This window comes from Mobula hypostoma, chromosome 4 (assembly GCF_963921235.1).
Source record: "Mobula hypostoma chromosome 4, sMobHyp1.1, whole genome shotgun sequence".
In the NCBI taxonomy this organism is placed as follows: Eukaryota; Metazoa; Chordata; class Chondrichthyes; order Myliobatiformes; family Myliobatidae; genus Mobula; species Mobula hypostoma.
In genome coordinates, this window is record NC_086100.1 from 102,071,610 (window position 1) to 102,094,917 (window position 23,308).

Below are 23,308 nucleotides of genomic sequence, written 5' to 3' on the forward strand. Positions count from 1 at the left end.
ATGTTAAAATAAGATTCTGGAAGACTGGTAAATTGCAAATTTCACTCACTCTTTCAGAAGGGAGGGAGACAAAAGACAGGAAATTATGGGCCAGTTAGCCTGACTTCAGTGGTTGGGAAGATGTAGGAGCCCATTAAGAGCAATTGGCAGGCTGCATCCATCACAAGAGGTCATTCATTGATGAGGCTATGCCGGGTTTAAAACGAGCTTGGGCCTTTTGGAACTTTTCACCAGTCTGCAATCATCATGAGAGGGCATTCGTTGGTGAGACTGTGCAAGGTTTAAAAAGAGCTCAGGGCCTTTCGGAACTTTTTGGTGGGCTGCAGCCATCTCAATCTTTTAGGCACTCAGTGAAAGCAGAGTGGCCATTGTTAGAGTGGATGAGTGTTAGAATGGTCAGGCTTTGACTGAACAGGCTGGGTGAGAACATACACAGTCTAGAGCTTAATCTTGAGAAGTTAAAGGCTTACCAAGTGTAGGCAGAATGGTAGTTCAGGCAGTGGAATGCTCCTCCAGTGAGATGTGGGATTTCAGGATATCTAATGGTCTCCCTGATGACTATAACTGCAGGAAGTGCATGCAACTTCAGCTCCAGACTGACCAGGTCTAGGAGCTGGAACAGGAGCTGGATGTACTCAAGACCATCCAGGAGGCTGAAAACCTCATAGATGGAACTTTTACTGAGGTGATCACACACAGAGTGCAGGCTTCAGACAGTAGTAGGGTGATCTCCAGCAGAAGTAAGGGGATTAAGCACAGTGCAGGGTTCCTCTGTGGCCATTCCCTTCAGCAACAAGTATAAACCTTTGGGTATTGCTGGGATGTACGTGCTGTCAGGTACAGCAGCAGCAGCCAGGCCAGCTCTGAGGCTCAGCAGGGAAGAGTAAAGTCAGGCAGATGGTTAGAGGGATGCTGAGCAGATTCCGTAGCCAGGATTGTGTATTCCCTTCCAGGTTCCAGGGTCACGGATATCTCAGAGCGGCAGCCGTACATTTTCAAGAGGGAGGGTGAGCAGCCAGTAGTCATGGTGCACATTGGCATCAGTGATGTTGGTAGGAAGGAGGAAGAGGTGCTGCACAGTGAGTATAGGGAGTTAGGGAAGAGGCTGAAGAACAGGACCTCCAATTTCTGGATTACTTCCAGTCCATGTGCTAGTCAGGACAGGAATACGATGATAGTACAGATGAATGAGTGGCCGAGGCACGTGCGCAGCAGGCAGGGTTTCCGATTTCTGGATCAATGGGATCTCTTGAGGGGAAGGTATGGCCTGTACAAAAAAGGACAGGTTGCACCTGAACCTGAGAGGAACAATATCCTTGTTGATAGATATACGACAGCTGCTGGGGAGGGTTTAAACTAATTTGGCAGGGGAATGGGAACGGGAATTTTAGGCTGAGGATGGGGTAGTTGCTGTACAACTAGGTGCAGTGTGTAATGAGACTGTGGGGAAGTTCAGCCAGATGACAGGGCAAAATTGCAGTCAGTAGAATGAGGTGAAGTGTAACAAGGGGCAAAATTGAAAAGGGCAATGAATACAGGACTGAAAATGTTATATTTGAATCCATGCAGTATATGAATAAAGGTAGATGATCTTGTAGCACAGTTAGAGATTGGCAGGTATAATGTGGACATCACTGAGTCGTGGCTGGAAGAAGATCATAGCTGCGAGCTTAACTCCAAAGATACACCTTGTATTGAAAGGATAGACAGGTAGGCAGAGGGGGTGAAGTGGCTCTGATGGTAAAAAATGAAATTAAATCCTTAGAGAGTGGTAACATAGGATTGGAAGAATCCTTCTGGGTAGAAACTGCATGGATTAAAAAAAACCCTGATGGGCGTTATGTACAGGCCTCCGAATGGTAGCCAGGATGTGGGGTATAAATTACATTGGGAGATATGGGAAGCATGTAATAAGGGCAATGTTGCGATAGTCATGGCTGATTTCAATTTGCAGGTGGATAGGGAAAATCAGGTTGGTGCTGGATCCAAGAAAGAGAATTTGTAGAATGCCTTTGAGATGCCTTTTTAGAGTTGAGTGTACTAAGCCAAAAGTAGTTCTGGATTGGGCGTTGAGTAATGAACCAGATTTGATTAAGGAGCTTAAGGTAAAGGAATCCTTTCAGAGGCAGTGATCATAATATGATAGAATTCACCCTGCAGTTTAAGAGGGACAAGATAAAGTCAGATGTATCAGTATTAAAGTGGAGTAAAGGGAATTTCAGAGGCATGAGAAGGGAGCTGGCTAAAGTTGATTGGAAGGGGACACTAGCAGGGATGACGGCAGAACAGCAATGTCTGGAGTTTCTGGGGAAATTTGGAAGGCACAAGATAGATACACCACAAAGATGGAGTATTCTAAAAGGAGGATAAGGCAACTGTGGCTGACAAAGGAAGTTAAAGCAAAAGAGAGGGCATATAATATTGCAAAAATTAGTGGGGTGTTAGAGGTTTGGGAAGATTTTAATAACCAACAGAAGGCAACTTAATAAAACACAAGGAGAGAAAAGATGTAGATAAGCTCACCAATAATATAAAAGAGGATACCAGAAGTTTTTTCAGATATATAAAGAGTAAAAGAGAGGTTAGAATGAATATCGGACCACTGGAAATGATGCTGGAGAGGTAGTATGGGGGACGAAGAAATGCCAGAAGAGCTGAATAAGTATTGTTAAGTATTACTAAGATCCCAGGGTTCTGAGAGAGGTAGCTGAAGAGATCGTGGAGGGATTAGTAATGATCTTCAAGAATCACTAAATTCTGGAATGGTTCTGCAGGACAGAAAAGTTGAGAAGGGCCAATTAACTTACTAACCGGTATGTCTTTGGACTGTGTGAGGAAACTGGAGCACCTGGAGGAAACCCATACATTCCATGGGGAGGACATATAGACTCCTCAGAGATGACATCAGAATTGAACTCTGATGTCTGATGCCCCAAGCTGTAATAGTGTCACACTAACTGCTGCACTACTGTGGCATGGGAAATCTTGCCTGACAAATATGTTGTAATTCTTTGAGGAATTAACAGGCAGGATAGACAAAGGCGAGTCAGCGGATGTTACTTACTTGGATTTTCAGAAGAACTTCGTCAAGGTGCCATACATGAGGCTGCTTTACATGATAAGAGTCCATGGCATTACAAAAAAATTATTAGCGTGGATAGAAGATGGCAGGAGGCAGAGAGTGGGAAAGAGTGGCTGCTGGTGACTAGTCATGTTCCACAGAGGTCGGTGTTGGGACTGCTTCTTTTCACTTTATATGTCAATGATTTGGATAGAACGTAGAACATAGAATAGTACAGCAAATTACAGGCCCTTTGGCCCACAATATTGTGCCGACCCTCAAACTCTGCCTCCCATATAATCTCCCACCTTACATTCCTCCATATACCTGTATAGTAGTCTCTTAAACTTCACTAGTGTATCTGCCTCCTCCACTGACTCAGGCAGTGCATTCCACGCACCAACCACTCTCTGAGTAAAAAACCTTCCTCTAATATCCCCCTTGAACTTCCCACCCCTTACCTTAAAGCCATGTCCTCTTGTATTGAGCAGTGGTGCCCTGGGGAAGAGGCGCTGGCTATCCACTCTATCTATTCCTCTTATTATCTTGTACACCTCTATCATGTCTCCTCTCATCCTCCTTCTCTCCAAAGAGTAAAACCCTAGCTCCCTTAATCTCTGATCATAATGCATACTCTCTAAACCAGGCAGCATCCTGGTAAATCTCCTCTGTACCCTTTCCAATGCTTCCACATCCTTCCTATAGTGAGGCGACCAGAACTGGACACAGTACTCCAAGTGTGGCCTAACCAGAGTTTTATAGAGCTGCATCATTACATCGCGACTCTGAAACTCTATCTCTCGACTTATGAAAGCTAACACCCCATAAGCTTTCTTAACTACCCTATCTACCTGTGAGGCAACTTTCAGGGATCTGTGGACATGTACCCCCAGATCCCTCTGCTCCTCCACACTACCAAGTATCCTGCCATTTACTTTGTACTCTGCCTTGGAGTTTGTCCTTCCAAAGTGCACTACCTCACACTTCTCCGGGTTGAACTCCATCTGCCACTTCTCAGCCCACTTCTGCATCCTATCAATGTCTGTCTGCAATCTACAACACCACCAAACTTTGTGTCACCTGCAAACTTGCCAACCCACCCCTCTACCCCCATATCCAGGTCGTTAATAAAAATCACGAAAAGTAGAGGTCCCAGAACAGATCCTTGTGGGACACCACTAGTCACAATCCTCCAATCTGAAAGTACTCCCTCCACCACGACCCTCTGCCTTCTGCAGGGAAGCCAATAAATGCCTTACTAAAATCCATATAGATCACATCCACTGCACTACCCTCATCTATATGCCTGGTCACCTCTGCAAAGAACTCTGTCAGGCTTGTTAGACACGATCTGCCCTTCAAAAAGTCATGCAGACTGTCCCTGATCAGACCATGCTTCCCTAAATGCCCATGGGTCCTATCTCTAAGAATCTTTTCCAACAGCTTTCCCACCACAGACGTAAGGCTCACTGGTCTATAATTACACGGACTATCCTTACTACTTTTTTTGAACAAGGGGACAACTTTCGCCTCCCTCCAATCCTCCGGTACCATTCCTGTGGACAACGAGGACGTAAAGATCCTAGCCAGAGGCTCAGCAATCTCTTCCCTCGCCTCATGGAGCAGCCTGGGGAATATTCTATCAGGCCCCGGGGACTTATCTGTCCTAATGTATTTTAACAACTCCAACACCTGCTCTCCCTTAATATCAACATGCTTCAGAACATCAACTTCACTCATATTGTCCTTACCATCATCAAGTTCCCTCTCATTGGTGAATACCGAAGAGAAGTATTCATTGAGGACCTCGCTCACTTCCACAGCCTCCAGGCATATCTTCCCACCTTTATCTCTAATCGGTCCTACCTTCACTTCTGTCATCCTTTTGTTCTTCACATAATTGAAGAATGCGTTGGGGTTTTCCTTTACCCTACTCGCCAAGGCCTTCTCATGCCCCCTTCTTGCTCTTCTCAGCCCCTTCTTAAGCTCCTTTCTTGCTTCCCTATATTCCTCAATAGACCCATCTGATCCCTGCTTCCTAAACCTCATGTATGCAGCCTTCTTCCACTTGACTAGATTTTCCACCTCACTTGTCACCCATGGTTCCTTCACCCTACCATTCTTTATCTTCCTCACCGGGACAAATTTATCCCTAACATCCTGCAAGAGATCTCTAAACATTGACCACATGTCCATAGTACATTTCCCTGCAAAAACATCATCCCATTCACACCCGCAAGTTCTAGCCTTATAGCCTCATAATTTGCCCTTCCCCAATTAAAAATTTTCCTGTCCTCTCTGATTCTATCCTTTTCCATGATAATGCTAAAGGCCAGGGAGCAGTGGTCACTGTCCCCCAGATGCTCACCCACTGAGAGATCTGTGACCTGACCCAGTTCATTACCTAGTACTAGATCTAGTGTGGCATTCCCTCTAGTCGGCCTGTCCACATACTGTGACAGGAATCCGTCAGTATGTGAATGATGGAATTGATGGTTTTAAGCCAGGTTTGCAAATGATACAAAGATAGTTGGCGGGACAGGTAGGGTCTTGCATGAAATACAATGTTAGAAAGTGTATGGTCATGCACTTTGTTGGAAGAAATAAATGGGAAGACTATTATTTAGATGGGGAGAGAATTCAAAATGCAGAGATGCAAAGGGACTTGGGAGTCCTTATGCAGAATACCCTAAAGGTTAACCTCCCGGTTGAGTCAGTGGTGAAGAAGGTGAATGTAATGTTGGCATTCATTTCGAAAGGTATAGAATATAAGAGCAGGGATGTGATGTTGAGGCTCTATAAGGTACTCGTGAGACCACGCTTGGAGTATTGTGTGCAGCTTTGGGGTCCTTATTTTAGAAAGGATATACTGACATTGCAGAGGGCTCAGAGAAAATTCACGAGAATGATTCCAGGAATGAAAGTGTTACTGTATGAGGAACATCTGGCAGCTCTTAGGCTGTATTCCCTGGAGTTCAGGAGAATGACAGGGAATCTCATAGAAACATTCTGAATGTTAAAAGGCCTGAACAGATTAGATATGGCAAAGTTATTTCCCATGGTAGGGGAGTCTAGAATAAGAGGGCACAAGATTAGTATCGAAGGACATCCATTTAAAATAGAGATGCGGATAAATTACTTTCTTCAGAGGGTGGTAAATCTGTGGAGTTTGCTGCCACGAGCGGCTGTGGAGCCCGAGTCATTGGGTGTATTTAAGGCAGAGATAGATAGGTTCTTGATTAGCCAGGGCATCAAAGGGTATGGGGAGAAGGCAGGGGAGTGGGGATGACTGGAAGAATTGGATCAGCCCATGATTGAATGGTGGGGCAGACTTGATGGGCCAAATGGCCTACTTCTGCTCCTATATCTTATGGTCTTATGTTTGAGGAAGCAGTGAGTTTGCAACTTGACCTAGACAGGTTCAGAGAATGGGTAAAGAAGTGAGAGATGAAATACATTGTAGGGAAGTGTATGGTCATGTACTTTGGCAGAAAGAATAAAAGCGTAGACTGTTTTCTAAACAGGCCTCAAATTCAGAAAACAGAGGTACAAAGGGACTTTAAGGAGCCTTTGACAAGGTTCCACATGGAAGGTTAGTTAGGAAGGTTCAATCGTTAGGCATTAATATCGAAGTAGTAAAATGGATTCAGCAGTGGCTGGATGGGAGACGCCAGAGAGCAGTGGTGGATAACTGTGTGTCAGATTGGAGGAGGGTGTGTAGCAGTGTGCCTCAGGGATCTGTACTGGGTCCAATGTTGTTTGTCATATATGTTAATGATCTGGATGATCGGCTGGTAAATTGGATTAGTAAGTATGCAGATGATACTAAGATAGTTGGCGTTGTGGATAATGAAGTAGGTTTTCAAAGCTTGCAGATAGTTTTAGGCCAGTTAGAAGAGTGGGCTGAAAGATGGCAGATGGAGTTTAATGCTGAAAAATGTGAGGTGCTACATTTTGGTAGGACTAATCAAAATAGGACATACATGGTAAATGGTAGGGCATTGAAGAATGCTGTGGAACAGAGGGATCTAGGAATAATGGTGCATAGTTCCCTGAAGGTGGAATCTCATGTGGATAGGGTGGTGAAGAAAGCTTTTGGTATGCTGGCCTTTATTAATCAGAGCATTGAGTATAGGAGTTGGGATGTAATGTTGAAATTGTATAAGGCATTGGTAAGGCCAAATTTGGAGTATTGTGTACAGTTCTGGTCACCGAATTATAGGAAAGATGTCAATAAAATTGAGAGAGTACAGAGGAGGTTTACTAAAATGGTGCCTGGGTTTCATCTCCTAAGTTACAGAGAAAGGTTGAACAAGTTAGGTCTTTATTCTTTGGAGCGTAGAAAGTTGAGAGGGGCCTTGATAGAGGTGTTTAAAATTATGAGGGGGATAGATAGATTTGACGTGGACAGGCTTTTTCCATTGAGAGTGGGGGAGATTCAAACAAGAGGACATGAGTTGAGAGTTAAAGGACAAAAGTTTAGGGGTAACATGGGGGGGAACTTCTTTACTCAGAGAGTGGTGGCTGTGTGGAACGAGCTTCCAGCAGAAGTGGTTGAGGCAGGTTCGATGTTGTCGTTTAAAGTTAAATTAGATAGATATATGGACAGGAAGGGAATGGAGGGTTATGGGCTGAGTGCAGGTTGGTGGGATTAGGTGAGAGTTGGAGTTTGGCATGGACTAGAAGGGCCGAGATGGCCTGTTTCCGTGCTGTAATTGTTATATGGTTATATATGGTTAAAGAGCCCTTGTGCAGGATTCCCTAAATGTTAACTTGCAAGTTGAGTTATTTGTAAAGAAGGCAAATACAACATTAGCATTCATTTTGAGAGGACTAGAATATAAAAGCCAGGATATAATGCTGAAGCTTTATGAGGCACTGGTCAGACTGTACTTAGAGTATTCTGAGCAGTTTTCAGCCCATTGTCTAAGCAAGAATGTGCTGGCACTGGAGACTGTCCAGAGTCGGTTGACGAGAATGAATGAATTAAAGTATAAGAAGTGTTTGATGGCTCTGGGCCTGTACTCGTTGGAGTTTGTAAGAATAGCGGGGAAACCTATTGAATATTGTAAATGTTACGATCAGGGTATTTGCCAGTGGCTAACTCTGAATCCACTACCAGTAACAAAGTACCACTACCAGATTCAATTATAGTATGTTAATGGGAGCTGGATATTTAGTTGGAAGGTTATAAGTTGAGAGGCTATGGGAAGAAGGGTGAAAGTAGTACTAGCTGGGTTATTCGTACACGGAGCTGGTTAGGTCCTGGTAGACTGAGTGACCTCCTTCTTTGTACTATGACTAATCTGTGACTCTGTGATTGTTAGTGCAATGGACTTCATCAATTTACAGGGAAACGAGTTCAGAGGCTCACTCTGCTGAAGCTCTTTTGTAATCCTTCATGCATTTGCTTTGATTTCATAGTCAATAGTTTGGATTACTTAGAAATCCAGTGAAGGCTGTGCTATTTTAATTTTTGTGTCATCTTGCTGATTGTGGAAGTTCAGGTCTACATTTTAATACAAAATGAACACCACATGTCTCGGAATCCATAGTGACCTGTGATGGCTTGGAGACTGTATCTTCAGTGCAGAAATTAAGTGCACTATGTCCAGTTCTCACTTGAGGCCTTGTGTTAGGGTATTTAACTTTTATATTTGTTGTTTCTGGAGGATGAGGAGGAGAATTATATTATTATTTATTGTTGCTTCTCATAAATTATTTTCTCTTGCCCTTGTTGATACTCCAGAAGTTTTGGATTACAGTGAAAATAATTGGGAAAATAGGATTAATTGGGTTGGTGAGAGTATTGCATGGTCCCAATGGCTGAAGGGGCTTCTGTGTCCTTGAGATGGAAGTATGGAATATATGAACAATGGGAAGCATTCATAGAAGAGACAGTAAATGCACAGGCCAAATATGCTCCTTCAAGAAAAAGTAGATGTGGAAACGCCATCGCCCTTCCATTTATCCTAATGTTTAAGAGCATACAGAGTAGGAAGAGACTAAAAGGAAAAGCAGATGTTTCATGAGAAATACTGAGAACTTAACACTGGGGTATTCCTGGAGGAGTATAAGAACATCTGTGTGGTAAACTAAGTGGGAAATTAAGACATAGAAGATGTAAGAGGAAAATATTGACAGGTAGAAACAAGGAAAATCCAAGCAACACACACAAAATGCTGGAGGAACTCAGCAGGCCAGGCAGCACTTTTGGAAAAAAGTACATTTCGAACCGAGACCCTTCGACAGAACAAGCACAATAATATTTTATAAATACTGGATTACAAAAAAGCTAAAAGTAAGGGTTATAAGAGATAAACGGTAACAAGAAAAGAGGTGGTATGATTCTGAGTGAATATTTTGAATCAGTGTTCATGATAAAAGGGAGATGCATTAAGAAAGAAGAGTATAAAATATAAGATCTGACAAAAAGGGACAGAGGATGTATTATGTTGGCTGACATCTTTAGAAGTGCCTCGACTGTTTACTCTTATCCATGGATGCTGCTGACCTGCTGAGTCCTCGAACACTTCGTGTGTATTATTTTGATCTGCAGCATCTGTGGATTTTCTCTTGTTTGTGATCTGTGGAAGTATATTGATTACCAGGCCTTGATAAAATATATCCCATGGTTTTAAAAGAAATGAGAGCAAATTGTGGAGATACTGACCATCTTTTTACGATCCTGTTCAGCTGCCACCCTGGTATCAGGGAACTACAATGAACAGGTTGCTACCATTGGTTAGGAAGGAGAAAGAATAGACTGAAAATTGCAGGGGCTTTCAGGAGTCTACTGATGATACAGCTTCATGCAGTTTTGTAGGAAGGGCAACTGATCTATAGACCTAAAGTTTTGTTTGGACCTGCAGGTTGCGATCTTCAAAGACTCTTTTCCTTAATCATGCATATATGGAATGAACATGGTTTGAGTAGATTTTTCTTAATTCTACTTGCAACAACATTTCACAGACACTTTTGGCTCTTCAAGCTCCTGTTTGAGTTATTTCCTGCCTTCCTCCTATTCCTTGGTGCTTCTGTCTGATTTCAGTTTTCTTGCTGTATCAAATTGCTTCTGTATCTCAGAACTCTGCCATCTCCTTTTTTACATTTTAGACACTGTCATGTTGAAGTAGACCTTTCAGTTTTGAGGATTATTTGATCTTTTCAAGTTAGGACAGTAAATGTACTTGCATCCCATTGGTTACACACCTGGATGCTCGAGCTTAAGATAAATCAGAACACATTGCCTGGAGCAACAGTAATGTTTTTATATGAGGACAATTTAATTTTTATGTTGACAAAGAGGACAATAAGTGACATTGTGATCATTCTAGGCACTCCTAAATTGAGGTTTAACTTATCAAAATTCACAACTGTATTTTCTAATCATTTTCATTATTAGATTTTAGATTATTAGATAGAGTTGACGTGGATAGGCTTTTTCCATTGAGAGTGGGGGAGATTCAAACAAGAGGACATGAGTTGAGAGTTAAAGGACAAAAGTTTAGGGGTAACATGGGGGGGAACTTCTTTACTCAGAGAGTGGGAGCTGTGTGGAACGAGCTTCCAGCAGAAGTGGTTGAGGCAGGTTCGATGTTGTTGTTTAAAGTTAAATTGGATAGCTATATGGACAGGAAAGGAATGGAGGGTCATGGGCTGAGTGCAGGTTGGTGGGACTAGGTGAGAGTAAAAGTTCGGCACAGACTAGAAAGGCCAAGATGGCCTGTTTCCATGCTGTAATTGTTATATGGTTACAGTATATGGTTATGTATGGCAGCAGATCTTGGGATGTATTCCATTCATTAGTTATTTGAGCTTTCAGAACAAGAGTGTTAACAAAGCTGTGTAATAAGACATTGCCCAAAGTGTCCCTACCATTTATCCTAACCTTGGGCAGGGTATTTTTCATGGGTCAACTCCCCTGTCTTCCAGCCCAAGGCATTGCAGTACAGAAATGAAAAATGATATTTCAGCTGGACGGTAGGTACCAATGCACCAAGCCTTCCACTCTGCTGCTGCACCCCGCACTGAGTCCAACAACTGAGCAGTCAGGGGCACTGAGCATTTGATTTCTGTATGTCACATGACTCACATCCATTTAAAGAGGTTGTAGATGTGGATTGAACACCTGATACCAACTTTGATATTTTGTTTAATCTTAGCTTGTGTTGCTTCAATGTATTTTTGTAATTTTTAATATTGATTATGTAAAATATATTTTGAAGCTTTTGAACTGTTTCTAAATGCTGCTCACGATCAGGTGAATCAGAATCAGGTTTATTATCACGGCCTTATATTACATGAAATTTGTTCTGTGGCAGCTGTACAGTGTAAAGATGTAAAACTGTTATATATAACTAAATAAATAATGCAAAAAAAGTAATAATGAGTTAGTGTTCATGGAAAGTTCAGAAATCTGATGGCAGAGGGAATTGTCTTTGACAAGAAAAAGCTGTCAAAAGGAGTCAAGATGCTCCTAGAAAACAGATCATGATGCGCCTCCTAAAGCCTAATCATTTAAAAAGCACCACTCTCATTTAAGAGATGGCTATGACAGAAAGGCCTTTAATTCCTTTGAGCTCACTGAGCCACAAAAATCTAAGTATGGCCTTGGGAATAGTGCAGTATTCAACTACAAAGGGGAGAATGAAACAAGGTGACATGCACACTTCAGTTCAAATCAGATGCCAAACCTACAATATTTCAAAGAATTTAGAAAATGGCAGATTGTATATGATGGGCACAATGAAGTCAAACTGCTGCTTAGATCTCATTCTAGACTGGGAGGTAATTATAATAGATAGCTAAATCAAAGTTAATTAATTAAAATCGCAAACTCTTAAATTATTTCCCGATTGGATAATTAAGATTTGGAACCATATTTGCACTGCAAGTGGGACTGGTGGAGATTCCAACTGCCCAACTAAAGGGTGCCAAAATCAAAGTAGTACAGGTGCTGGGTTAAAAAAACACAATCAGCAAGCCATGCACCACACAACAAGACAGAAACCTAGTTAACATATCAGGTTGGTATCTTTTCACCAGATAATGGTAATGTGAGGTCAGGATGCCAATCATTGTATGGAACCGGAGGAAATAGCAGAGGTACTTAATGAATACTTTACTTCAGTATTCAGTATGGAAAAGGATCTTGGTGATTGTAGTGATGACTTGCAGCAGACTGAAAAGCTTGAGCATGTAGATATTAAGAAAGAGGATGTGCTGGAGCTTTTGGAAAGCATCAAGTTGGATAAGTCGCTGGGACCAGATGAGATATACCCCAGGCTACTGTGGGAGGTGAGGGAGGAGATTGCTGAGCCTCTGGCGATGATCCTTGAATCATCAATGGGGACGGGAGAGGTTCCGGAGGATTGGAGGGTTGTGGATGTTGTTCCTTTATTCAGGAAAGGGAGTAGAGATAGCCCAGGAAATTATAGACCAGTGAGTCTTACTTCAGTGGTTGGTAAGTTGATGGAGGAGGTCCTGAGAGGCAGGAATTATTTGAAGAGGTATAATATGATTAGGAATAAGAATTAGGATTAGGAATTAGGAACTGACATGGCTTTGTCAAGGGCAGGTCGTGCCTTATGAGCCTGATTGAATTTTTTGAGGATGTGACTAAACACATTGATGAAGGAAGAGCAGTAGATGTAGTGTATATGGATTTCAGCAAGGCATTATTGAGAAAGTAAGGAGGCTTGGGATCCAAGGGGACCTTGCTTTGTGGATCCAGAACTGGCTTGCTCACAGAAGGCAAACAGTGGTTGTAGATGGGTCATATTCTGCATGGAGGTCGGTGACCAGTGGTGTTCCTCAGGGATCTGTTCTGGGACCCCCACTCTTCATGATTTTTATAAATGTCCTGGATGAGGAAGTCAAGGGATCAGTTAGTAAGTTTGCTGATGACACAAAGGTTGGAGGTGTTATGGATAGTGTGGAGGGCTGTCAGAGGTTACAGTAGGACATTGATAGGATGCAAAACTGAACTGATGAAGTGGCAGATGGAGTTCAACCCAGATAAGTGTGAAGTGTTTCATTTTGGTAGGTCAAATATGATGGCAGAACATAGTATTAATGGTAAGACTCTTGGTAGTGTGGAGGATCAGAGGGATTTTGGGGTCCGAGTCCATAGGACGCTCAAAGCAGCTGCGCAGGTTGACTCTGTGGTTAAGAAGGCATACGGTGTATTGGCCTTCATTAATCGTGGAGTCGTGGGGTCTAGATGGTTTAGAGTTTGTAAAATGTGTTCGGGAAAGTTTTCTAAATCAATATATAGAGGGACCAAGTAGAGGGGATGCAATATTGGATCTCCTGTTAGGAAACGAGTTAGGACAAGTGACGGAAGTCTGTGTAGGGGAGCACTTTGGTTCCAGTGATCATAACACCATTAGTTTCAATTTGATCATGGACAAGGATAGATCTGGTCCTAGGGTTGAAGTTCTGAACTGGAAGAAGGCCAAATTTGAAGAAATGAGAAAGGATCTAAAAAGCGTGGATTGGGACAGGTTGTTCTCTGGCAAAGATGTGATTGGTAGGTGGGAAGCCTTCAAAGGGTTAATTTTGAGAGTGCAGAGTTTGTATGTTCCTGTCAGGATTAAAAGCAAATTGAATAGGAATAAGGAACCTTGGTTCTCAAGGGATATTGCAACTCTGATAAAGAAGAAGAGGGAATTGTATGAAATGTATAGGAAACAGGGAGTAAATCAGGTGCTTGAGGAGTACAAAAAGTGCAAGAAAATACTTAAGAAAGTAATCAGGAGGGCTAAAAGAAGACATGAGGTTGCCTTGGCAGTCAAAGTGAAGGATAATCCAAAGAGCTTTTATAGGTATATTAAGAGCAAAAGGATTGTAAGGGATAAAATTGGTCCTGTTGAAGATCAGAGTGGTCGGCTATGTGCGGAACCAAAGGAAATGGGGGAGATCTTAAATAGGTTTTTTGCGTCTGTATTTACTAAGGAAACTGGCATGAAGTCAATGGAATTGAGGGAATCAAGTAGTGAGATCATGGAAACTGTACAGATTGAAAAGGAGGAGGTACTTGCTGCCTTGAGGAAAATTAAAGTGGATAAATCCCCGGGACCTGACAGGGTGTTCCCTCGGACCTTGAAGGAGACTAGTGTTGAAATTGCAGGGGCCCTGGCAGAAATATTTAAAATGTCGCCGTCTACGGGTGAGGTGCCGGAGGATTGGAGAGTGGCTCATGTTGTTCCATTGTTTAAAAAAGGATCAAAAAGTAATCCGGGAAATTATAGGCCGGTGAGTTTAACGTCGGTAGTAGGTAAGTTATTGGAGGGAGTACTAAGAGACAGAATCTACAAGCATTTGGATAGACAGGGACTTATTAGGGAGAGTCAACATGGCTTTGTGCGTGGTAGGTCATGTTTGACCAATCTGTTGGAGTTTTTCGAGGAGGTTACCAGGAAAGTGGATGAAGGGAAGGCAGTTGATATTGTCTACATGGATTTCAGTAAGGCCTTTGACAAGGTCCCGCATGGGAGGTTAATTAGGAAAATTCAGTCGCTAGGTATACATGGAGAGGTGGTAAATTGGATTAGACATTGGCTCAATGGAAGAAGCCAAAGAGTGGTGGTAGAGAATTGCTTCTCTGAGTGGAGGCCTGTGACTAGTGGTGTGCCACAGGGATCAGTGCTGGGTCCATTGTTATTTGTCATCTATATCAATGATCTGGATGATAATGTGGTAAATTGGATCAGCAAATTTGCTGATGATACAAAGATTGGAGGTGTAGTAGACAGTGAGGAAGGTTTTCAGAGCCTGCAGAGGGACTTGGACCAGCTGGAAAAATGGGCTGAAAAAAGACAGATGGAGTTTAGTACAGACAAGTGTGAGGTATTGCACGTTGGAAGGACAAACCAAGGTAGAACATACAGGGTTAATGGTAAGGCACTGAGGAGTGCAGTAGAACAGAGGGATCTGGGAATACAGATACAAAATTCCCTAAAAGTGGTGTCACAAGTAGATAGGGTCGAAAAGAGAGCTTTTGGTACATTGGCCTTTATTAATCAAAGTATTGAGTATAAGAGCTGGAATGTTATGATGAGGTTGTATAAGGCATTGGTGAGGCCGAATCTGGAGTATTGTGTTCAGTTTTGGTCACCAAATTACAGGAAGGATATAAATAAGGTTGAAAGAGTGCAGAGAAGGTTTACAAGGATGTTGCCGGGATTTGAGAGTTACAGAGAAAGGTTGAATAGGTTAGGACTTTATTCCCTGGAGCGTAGAAGAATGAGGGGAGATTTGTTAGAGGTATATAAAATTATGATGGGTATAGATAGAGTGAATGCAAGCAGGCTTTTTCCACTGAGGCAAGGGGAGAAAAAACCAGAGGACATGGGTTAAGGGTGAGGGGGGAAAAGTTTAAAGGGAACATTAGCGGGGGCTTCTTCACACAGAGAGTGGTGGGAGTATGGAATGAGCTGCCAGATGAGGTGGTGAATGAGGGTTCTTTATTAACATTTAAGAATAAATTGGACAGATACATGGATGGGAGGTGTATGGAGGGATATGGTCCGTGTGCAGGTCAGTGGGACTAGGCAGAAAATGGTTCGGCACAGCCAAGAAGGGCCAAAAGGCCTGTTTCTGTGCTGTAGTTTCTATGGTTCTATGGTTCTATGGAATTGAATTTAGGAGCCGAGAGGTAATGTTACAGCTATATAGGAGCCTGGTCAGACCCCACTTAGAGTACTGTGCTCAATTCTGGTCGCATCACAGGAAGGATGTGGAAGCCATAGAAAGGGTGCAGAGGAGATTTACAAGGATGTTGCCTGGATTGGGGAGCATGCCTTATGAAAAGAGATTGAGTGAATTCAGCCTTTTCTCCTTGGAGTGATGGAGGATGAGAGGTGACCTGATAGATGATGAGGGGCATTGATAATGTGGATAGTCAGAGGCTTTTTCCCAGGGCTGAAATGGTTGCCACAAGAGGACACAGGTTTAAGGTGCTGGGGAGTAGGTACAGAGGAGATGTCAGGGGTAAATTTTTTATGCAGAGAGTGGTGAGTGCGTGGAATGGGCTGCTGGCAACGGTGGTGGAGGCGGATACGATAGGGTCTTTTAAGAGACTTTTGGATAGGTACATGGAGCTTAGAAAAATTGAGGGCTATGGGTAAGCCTCGTCATTTCGAAGGCAGGGACATGTTCAGCACAACTTTGTGGGCCGAAGGCTGTAGGTTTTCTATGTTTCTATATGTTAGATTGTGGCAGCAGTTTTGGCACAGTATGTAGTTTTGACTGTGAACCAGATAAAAAGGCTTGTTTTTTTTTGAAGAGTAAATCTGAAATTATTTTACAAAGCAGGTAAAGGGAAGAAAAATGCAAAGGCAGAACCAAAAGGAGCTGTGAGCAAGGTCACAGGAAAGAAAATTACAAGAATTATTGGTCTGGGGAAGAAGAAGCCATCAACAGACGAACAGACCTCCTCTGCTGAGGAAGACATCCCAACTTGTGGTATCTTTTTCTCAGTGACCTTGTTGATTGTTCCAAAATAGTAACAGCATATTAATATGTTTATATATTTAAACTTACTTTCACAAAAAAGGTTATATGTTGATTGCATTTTAAATCCTGTTTTCAATAACATTCAAGTGATCCAGAGATTTTTCCCATGACATCCTCACGGAATCCATGCAGAAATGCAACCCCCCTATCACAGTTCATGGTTGAATAGGTTGTCCTATCTTCCTTTGTGCTTCCAAATGAAGGCGCACTATTGCTCACAGGAGTCGATAAATTAGCAAAGGCTACACCAACTTGATTTGGCTAAATACCTGTAAAATGATTTAAGAGTATTTATTATGAACAAATAATCTAAAGAGTATAGGTGGAAAGCACATTTGTAATAGATTACACTATAGATTAGAAGCATAAAAATTAATATTTTCTCTTGTTCTGATCTGTCAAGGCCACCTGAATGTACTGTCAAATAATCGTTGGAGGGAGCGGTGGTGCAGAGTGAAAGATAACAAGCTGATCCTTCACAAAGATAGAACTGACCTGAAAATTCACATGGCTTCCATCCCACTGCGTGGATGTGAAATCATTCCAGGCTTGGATTCCAAACATCCGCTGGCATTCCGCCTGCTCAGGAACGGGCAGGAAGTTGCAGTATTGGAGGTATGGTACTGTCATTTAATGAAGGGTGGTTGACCTGAGACATTCAGCATTTCTTTCCACAAATACTCTCTGACCTGCTGAGGGTTTCCGGCATTTTCTATTTTCATTCCAGATTTCTATCATCTGAAGTTTTTTCTTATTTTCTTGTGGTTGAATGTTTGTCCCTTTTTAAGGGAAATTAACAAATATATCAAAGAGAACAATCAGGGTGCGGTTCTGGATAGTACAAAAATTGATAGCTTCAAATATCAGAGAATGAATCTTTCAGAATTCTTCCTGCAAGAACCAAGAACCATCTATGTAAACTAAAGGCTAAGCTTTATTGATTTACTGCATGAGTGACAGGAAGAGCTTGCTGAATGAATATTTTAAATTGAAGAACTCTGTTCAAAATCAGACTGATAATGAGTGGTGTGAGGTCAGTTACTGGGAAATCCTCGTTGAATCCATATTATTTTGGTTTGAATGGAAAAAGGGTAAATCTAAGGCTACGTCCACACTAGACCGGATAATTTTGAAAATGCCGGTTTTGAGTACATACAACAGGCATCCACACTAGGCATTTTTCAAAATATCTCTGTCCACATTAAAACGGATATTTGGGCGAATCTACTCCTACTGGGCATGCGCAGACACAGCTACAGAAAACAAGCGAAGAGGAAACGGTATAATATTTATGTTTCCGCGGTGGCGTTGTGCTATTTCCATTGGTCAAAAACTAGAGTACCAACAACAACAGCAAAAGAAAGTTTTCAACATTGTCTTTGAGGAATACAAAGAAAACCTCCGCAGGAAAAAGGACCAGACTTCTTTGTTTAGGCAGACAATGAAGTCGAGCTGTTTCTGTGAATTACAAATGACTACAAAGTCAGCAAAGCAGTAGAGAACGTGGAGATGTTTAACTCCAAACAAGCTGTTAACGTAGACAATAAAGTAAACAACACATGCATGAAGCCGTCCTCGACCCAAGATCAACAAGAGAGTGGAATCTTCTGCCACCAGACCTGCGCAGTATTTCTGACATTAATACTTTTAAAGATACACTCAATCAAATCAATTTAGGGGATCTAGTCAAAAAAGCTCACTTTACGATTTAACTCTCATGCAGTTCACATCAACTGCGCGTTACAACAGCCGTCCGGCAGTGCTTGCACAGTACCAAGCAGAAGCAGAAAAAGCATTGTTGTTGTGGTGTTCTCATGACAGCGTTTTTAAATATCTCCGTTTACCCCATCCACACAACAACGCGCAACAATCATTTTCAAATTTACACACTCTGGAGAGTGTTTTAGAAAAGCTCTGTTTTCGGGGGATGAAAACGCCGTTTCAATGTGGATGGAGAGTCAAAACAAAGAGAAAAAGCTTTGTTTTCAAAATTATCTGGTGTAGTGTGGACATAGCCTAACTCAGCATTTGTCAGTTGACCACAGCAAGATGATGGGAAGGAGACTCCATGTTTGAAAGAATATGCATTTATTTGCTGTGCTGAGAATTGCCCTTTGTCTAATTTGAAATTTGTGAATAATGTTTGGCAGAATCAGCTCCTCATATTCTGTGTAAATACAAGTTGAAGTTACTCTAATTATTTTTACTGTGCTTCAACATTTAGTCAACAGCTTTGCAGCTTTTACCCTTGAAATGTTTATATAATACGCAGTTATCAGTAAAGGGTCATATGTTTCTCACAAAGATAAAACATTGCGGGAATTTGTCTTTGGTTGATTGCATTAAACAGTCAACAATCTTTCAACTACTAGTTTTGTTCCCAATAGTTGTTTCCATTGAAGTTAGTCAAACTTACAGTCAGTGGGAAAGTACAAAAGATAGCCACTTAACACCACAGACCAAATATGAATGCTTGCCATAATAATTAAATGCACATGTTTAAAAATAAATCACAGGTTGGCAGTAGTAGGCATAAATAATGGCATCTTCTGTCATGTATTTATTTGTAGTAATAGAACATAGAAGAGTACAGCACAGGAACAGGCCATTCGGCCCACAATGTTGTACCAAATCAGCTAAAAAGCAAATTAAACCAAACACTATTTCCTCCTACCTACACCATGTCCATATCCCTACATCTTCCATGCACCTATCCAAACATCTCTTAAAAGCCCCTAGTGTATTTGCCACTACCACCATACCGGGCAATGCATTCCAGGCATCCACCACTCTCTGAGTAAAAAAAAATTGCCCCTCTTGCCCCTCACATCCCCTTTGAACCTACCTGACTCCCCCTGCACCTTCAATGAATGCCCTCTGGTATCAGATATTTCAACCCTGGGTAACAGACACTCTCTGTCCACTCTATCTATACCTCTCATAATCTTGTAAACCTCCATCAGATCTCCCCTCAGCCTCCACCGCTCCCAACCCAAGTTTATCCAGCCTCTTGTGATAGCTCATGTCCTCTAAACCAGACAGCATCCTGGTAAACCTCTTCTGCACCCTCTCCAAAGCCTCGACATCCTTCCTATTCTGGGGTGACCAGAACTGTGTGCAATACTCCAGATGTGGCCAAACCAGAGTTTTACAAAGTTGCAACATAACCTCTTGACTTTTGAACTCAGTGCCTCAACTAATAAAAGCAAGCATTCCATAAGCCTTCTTAACCACCTTATCGACCTGTGTAGCCACTTTGAAGGAGCTATGAACTTGGATCCCAAGATCTCTCTGCTCAGTACTGCTTCCTTGCATTTTCCCTACCAAGGTGCAACACTTCACATTTATCTGGGTTAAACTCCATCTGCCCTTTCTCTGCCCATATTTGCAACTGGTCTATATCGAGCTATATTCTTTGCCAGTCTTCTATACTATCCACAACTCAACCAGTCTTGGTATCATCCGCAAATTTACAAACCCACCCATCTACGTTATCATCCAGGCAATTTATATACATCACAAACAGCAGAGGTCCCAGCACAGATCCCTGCAGAAGTCCACTAATTACAGACCTCCAGCTTGAATGTCCCTTCAACCACTAGCCTCTGTTTTCTAGGTGAAAGCCGGTTCTGAATCCAAACAGCCAATTTGCTGCACGTCCCATGCATCTTAATCTTCTGGTTTTTCCTCCTATGAGGGACTTTGTCAAACACCTTACTAAAGTCCATGTTGACAACATTCACTCTCCTACCCTCATTAATCTCTCTTGGCTACTTGTCAAAAAACTCAGTCAAATTGGTAAGGCACAACCTGCCATGCACAAAGCCATGTTAGCTCTCCCTAATCAGGCCATGAGTTTCCAAATGCTCATATATTCTATACCTAAGAATTTTCACAGCAATTTCTTTACAACTGATGTAAGACTCACTGGCCTATAGTTCCCAGGATTTTCCCTTGTTCCCTTTTTAAACAGAGGTACAACATCAGCCACTTGCCAATCCTCTGGGACCTCGCTTGTGGCTAGAGCGGACACAGAGATATTGATCAAGGGCCCAGCAGTCTCGTCTCTTGCCTCCTTCAATAACGTAGGGTAAATCCCATTAGGCTCTAGGGACTTATCCACCTTAATACTCCTTAAGAGGCCCAACACTTTCTCCTCCTTGACCTCTAAATGTCCTAACGAATTTAATCACTTACCTCTGCTTCAGTATTTACCAAGGAAAAGGATATGGAGGACCAGGAGATCAAAGTACTCATTAAGTACCTCACTCACATTCTCCACATCCAAGCAAATGTTACCTCTTTTATCCTTGAGTTGTTTTCATCAATAAAGATGGCATTTTATAAATGTTATCCACAATGGTCTTTTGGCTCAGTTCGACATTTTCAAAAAACAGACTGCTTTGAGTAATTATTTATTAAAAAAATCTTTTACTGACTGCAACATATAAGATGATGTAATGTAGGAGCAGAAATAGGCCTTTCAGCCTATTGAGTCTGCACTGCCGCTCCATCATGGCTGATTTATTGAACCCTTTCAGCCGTATTCTCCTGTCTTCTCCACGTAAACTTTCATTCACTGATTAATCAAAAACCTATCAACCGTGTCCTTAAAAATACCCAATGACTTGGCCTCCACAGCCACCTGTGGCAATGAATTCCACAGATTTACTAACCTCTGGCTAAATAATTCTTTCCTTATTTCTGTTCTAAATGGATGTCCTTCAATTCTGAGGCTGTGCCCTCCGGTCCTAGACTCACTCACTGTAGGCAACATCCTCGCCAGATCCACTCTATCTAGCCCTTTCAATACGTAATAGGTTTCAGTGAGATCCCCATTTCTCCTCATGCTTCGAAACTCCAGGGAGTACAGGTCCAGAGCCATCAAACACTCCTCATATGTTAACCCTTTCACTCCTGGGATAATTTTTGTGTACCTCCACTGAACTCTCTGCAATGCCAGCACATCTTTCCTTAGATAAGGGGCCCAAAGCTCCTCACAGTACTCCGTGCAGTCTGCCCAATGCCTTATAAAGCATATGCATGACATCCTTGCTTTTGTATTCTAGACTTCTCAAAATGAATGCTAATAATGCATTTGCCTTTCTTACCAATGACTCAACCTGCAAGTTAACTATTAGGGAACCTTGTACGAGGACTCTCGAGTCCCTTTGCACCTCTGAGTTTTGAATTTTCTCCCCATTTAGAAAACAGTCCACATCTGTATTCCTTCTACCAAAGTGCATGACCATGCACCTCCCTACACTATGTTCCATCTGCCACTTCTTTTCCCATTCTCCCAATCTATGTTAGTCCTTCTGCAGAAGCCCTGCTTAACACTACCTGCCCCTCCACCTTTCTTCATAACGTCTGCAAACTTGGGCCACAAAGCGATCAATTCCTTTAGCCAAATTATTGTCTTATAACGTGAAAAGAAGTGGTCCCAACAACGATCCTGCAGCACATCACTAGTCACTGGCAGACAGACAGAAAACCTTTATTCCCACTCTTTACCTCCTGCCCATCAGCCGTTCTTCTATTCATGCTAGTATATTTCCTGTAATACCATGAGCTCTTGTTAAGCAGCCTGATGTGGCACCATGACAAGGGCCTTCTGAAAATCCAAATAAACAAATTGCACTGACTTTACTTTGTCTATCCTGCCTGTTATTAACATAGAACATGAAACACAGTGCAGCACAGGAACATGATCTTGGGCCCACAATGATGTGCCAAACCAGCTGAAACATGAATCAAAAATGCCCAAGCACTAATACCTTCAACTTACACCATGTCCATATCCCCTCCAACTCCCTCACATCCATATCCCTCCAACTCCCTCACATCCATATCCCTCCAACTCCCTCACATCCATACCTATCTTAACACCTCTTAAAAGCCTGTAATGTATTTGCCTCTACTACCACACCAGCCAGTGCACTCCAGGCATTCACCACTCTCTGAGTAAAAAAACCTACCCCGTGAGCCTACGCGCGCCCCCCCCCCCCAACTTCAATGAATGCCCTCTGGTATTAGATATTTCAGCCATGGGTAACAGACACTCTCTTTCCAGTCTATCTATGCTGCAAATAATCTTGAAAACCTCTATCAGATCTCCCCTCACAACACGCTGGAGGAACTCAGCAGGTCAGGCAGCATCCATGGAAACAATCAATCAATATTTCGGGCTGGAATGTTGACTGATCATTTCCACGGATGCTGCCTGACCTGCTGAGTTCCTCCAGCGTGTTGTGAGTGTTGCTTTGAGCCCAGCATCTGCAGATTATTTTGTGTATCAGATCTCCCCTCTGCCTCCACCGCTCCAGAGAAAACAACCCCAGATTATCCAGCCTCTCGTGATAGCTCATGTCCTCTAAACCAGGCAGCATCCGGGTAAACCTCTCCTGCACCTTCCCCAAAGCCTCAACATCCTTCCTATAGTGGGGTGACCAGAAATGCAGGCAATACCCCAGATGTGGCCAAACCAGAGTTTTATAAAGTTGCAACATAACCTCTTGACTTTTGAACTTAATGCCCTAACTAATAAAAGCAAGCATTCCATAAGCCACCTTAACCACCTTATCGACCTGTGTAGCCATTTTTAAGGAGCTATGAACTTGAATCCCAATATGCTTCTGCTGAGCAACACTGCTAAGGATCTTGCCCTTAACTGTGCACTGTCTACCAAGGTGCAACACATCACATTAATCCGAGTTAGACTCCATC

At 42.4% G+C, this 23,308-nt stretch overlaps 1 protein-coding gene across 4 annotated transcripts in view; it reads left to right on the forward strand.

Moving 5' to 3' along the window:
- Positions 1-23,308, forward strand: part of afap1 (actin filament associated protein 1) — a 343,466-nt gene that overhangs the window by 281,095 nt on the left and 39,063 nt on the right. For 2 of the 4 annotated variants that reach the window (XM_063046311.1, XM_063046314.1), the window contains exons 9-10: positions 16,379-16,531; positions 16,986-17,197. In XM_063046311.1, the coding sequence (XP_062902381.1) occupies positions 16,379-16,531; positions 16,986-17,197 (365 nt within the window). The remainder of the gene's footprint in view (positions 1-16,378; positions 16,532-16,985; positions 17,198-23,308) is intronic. The other 2 variants (XM_063046312.1, XM_063046315.1) reach the window with 1 other exon arrangement.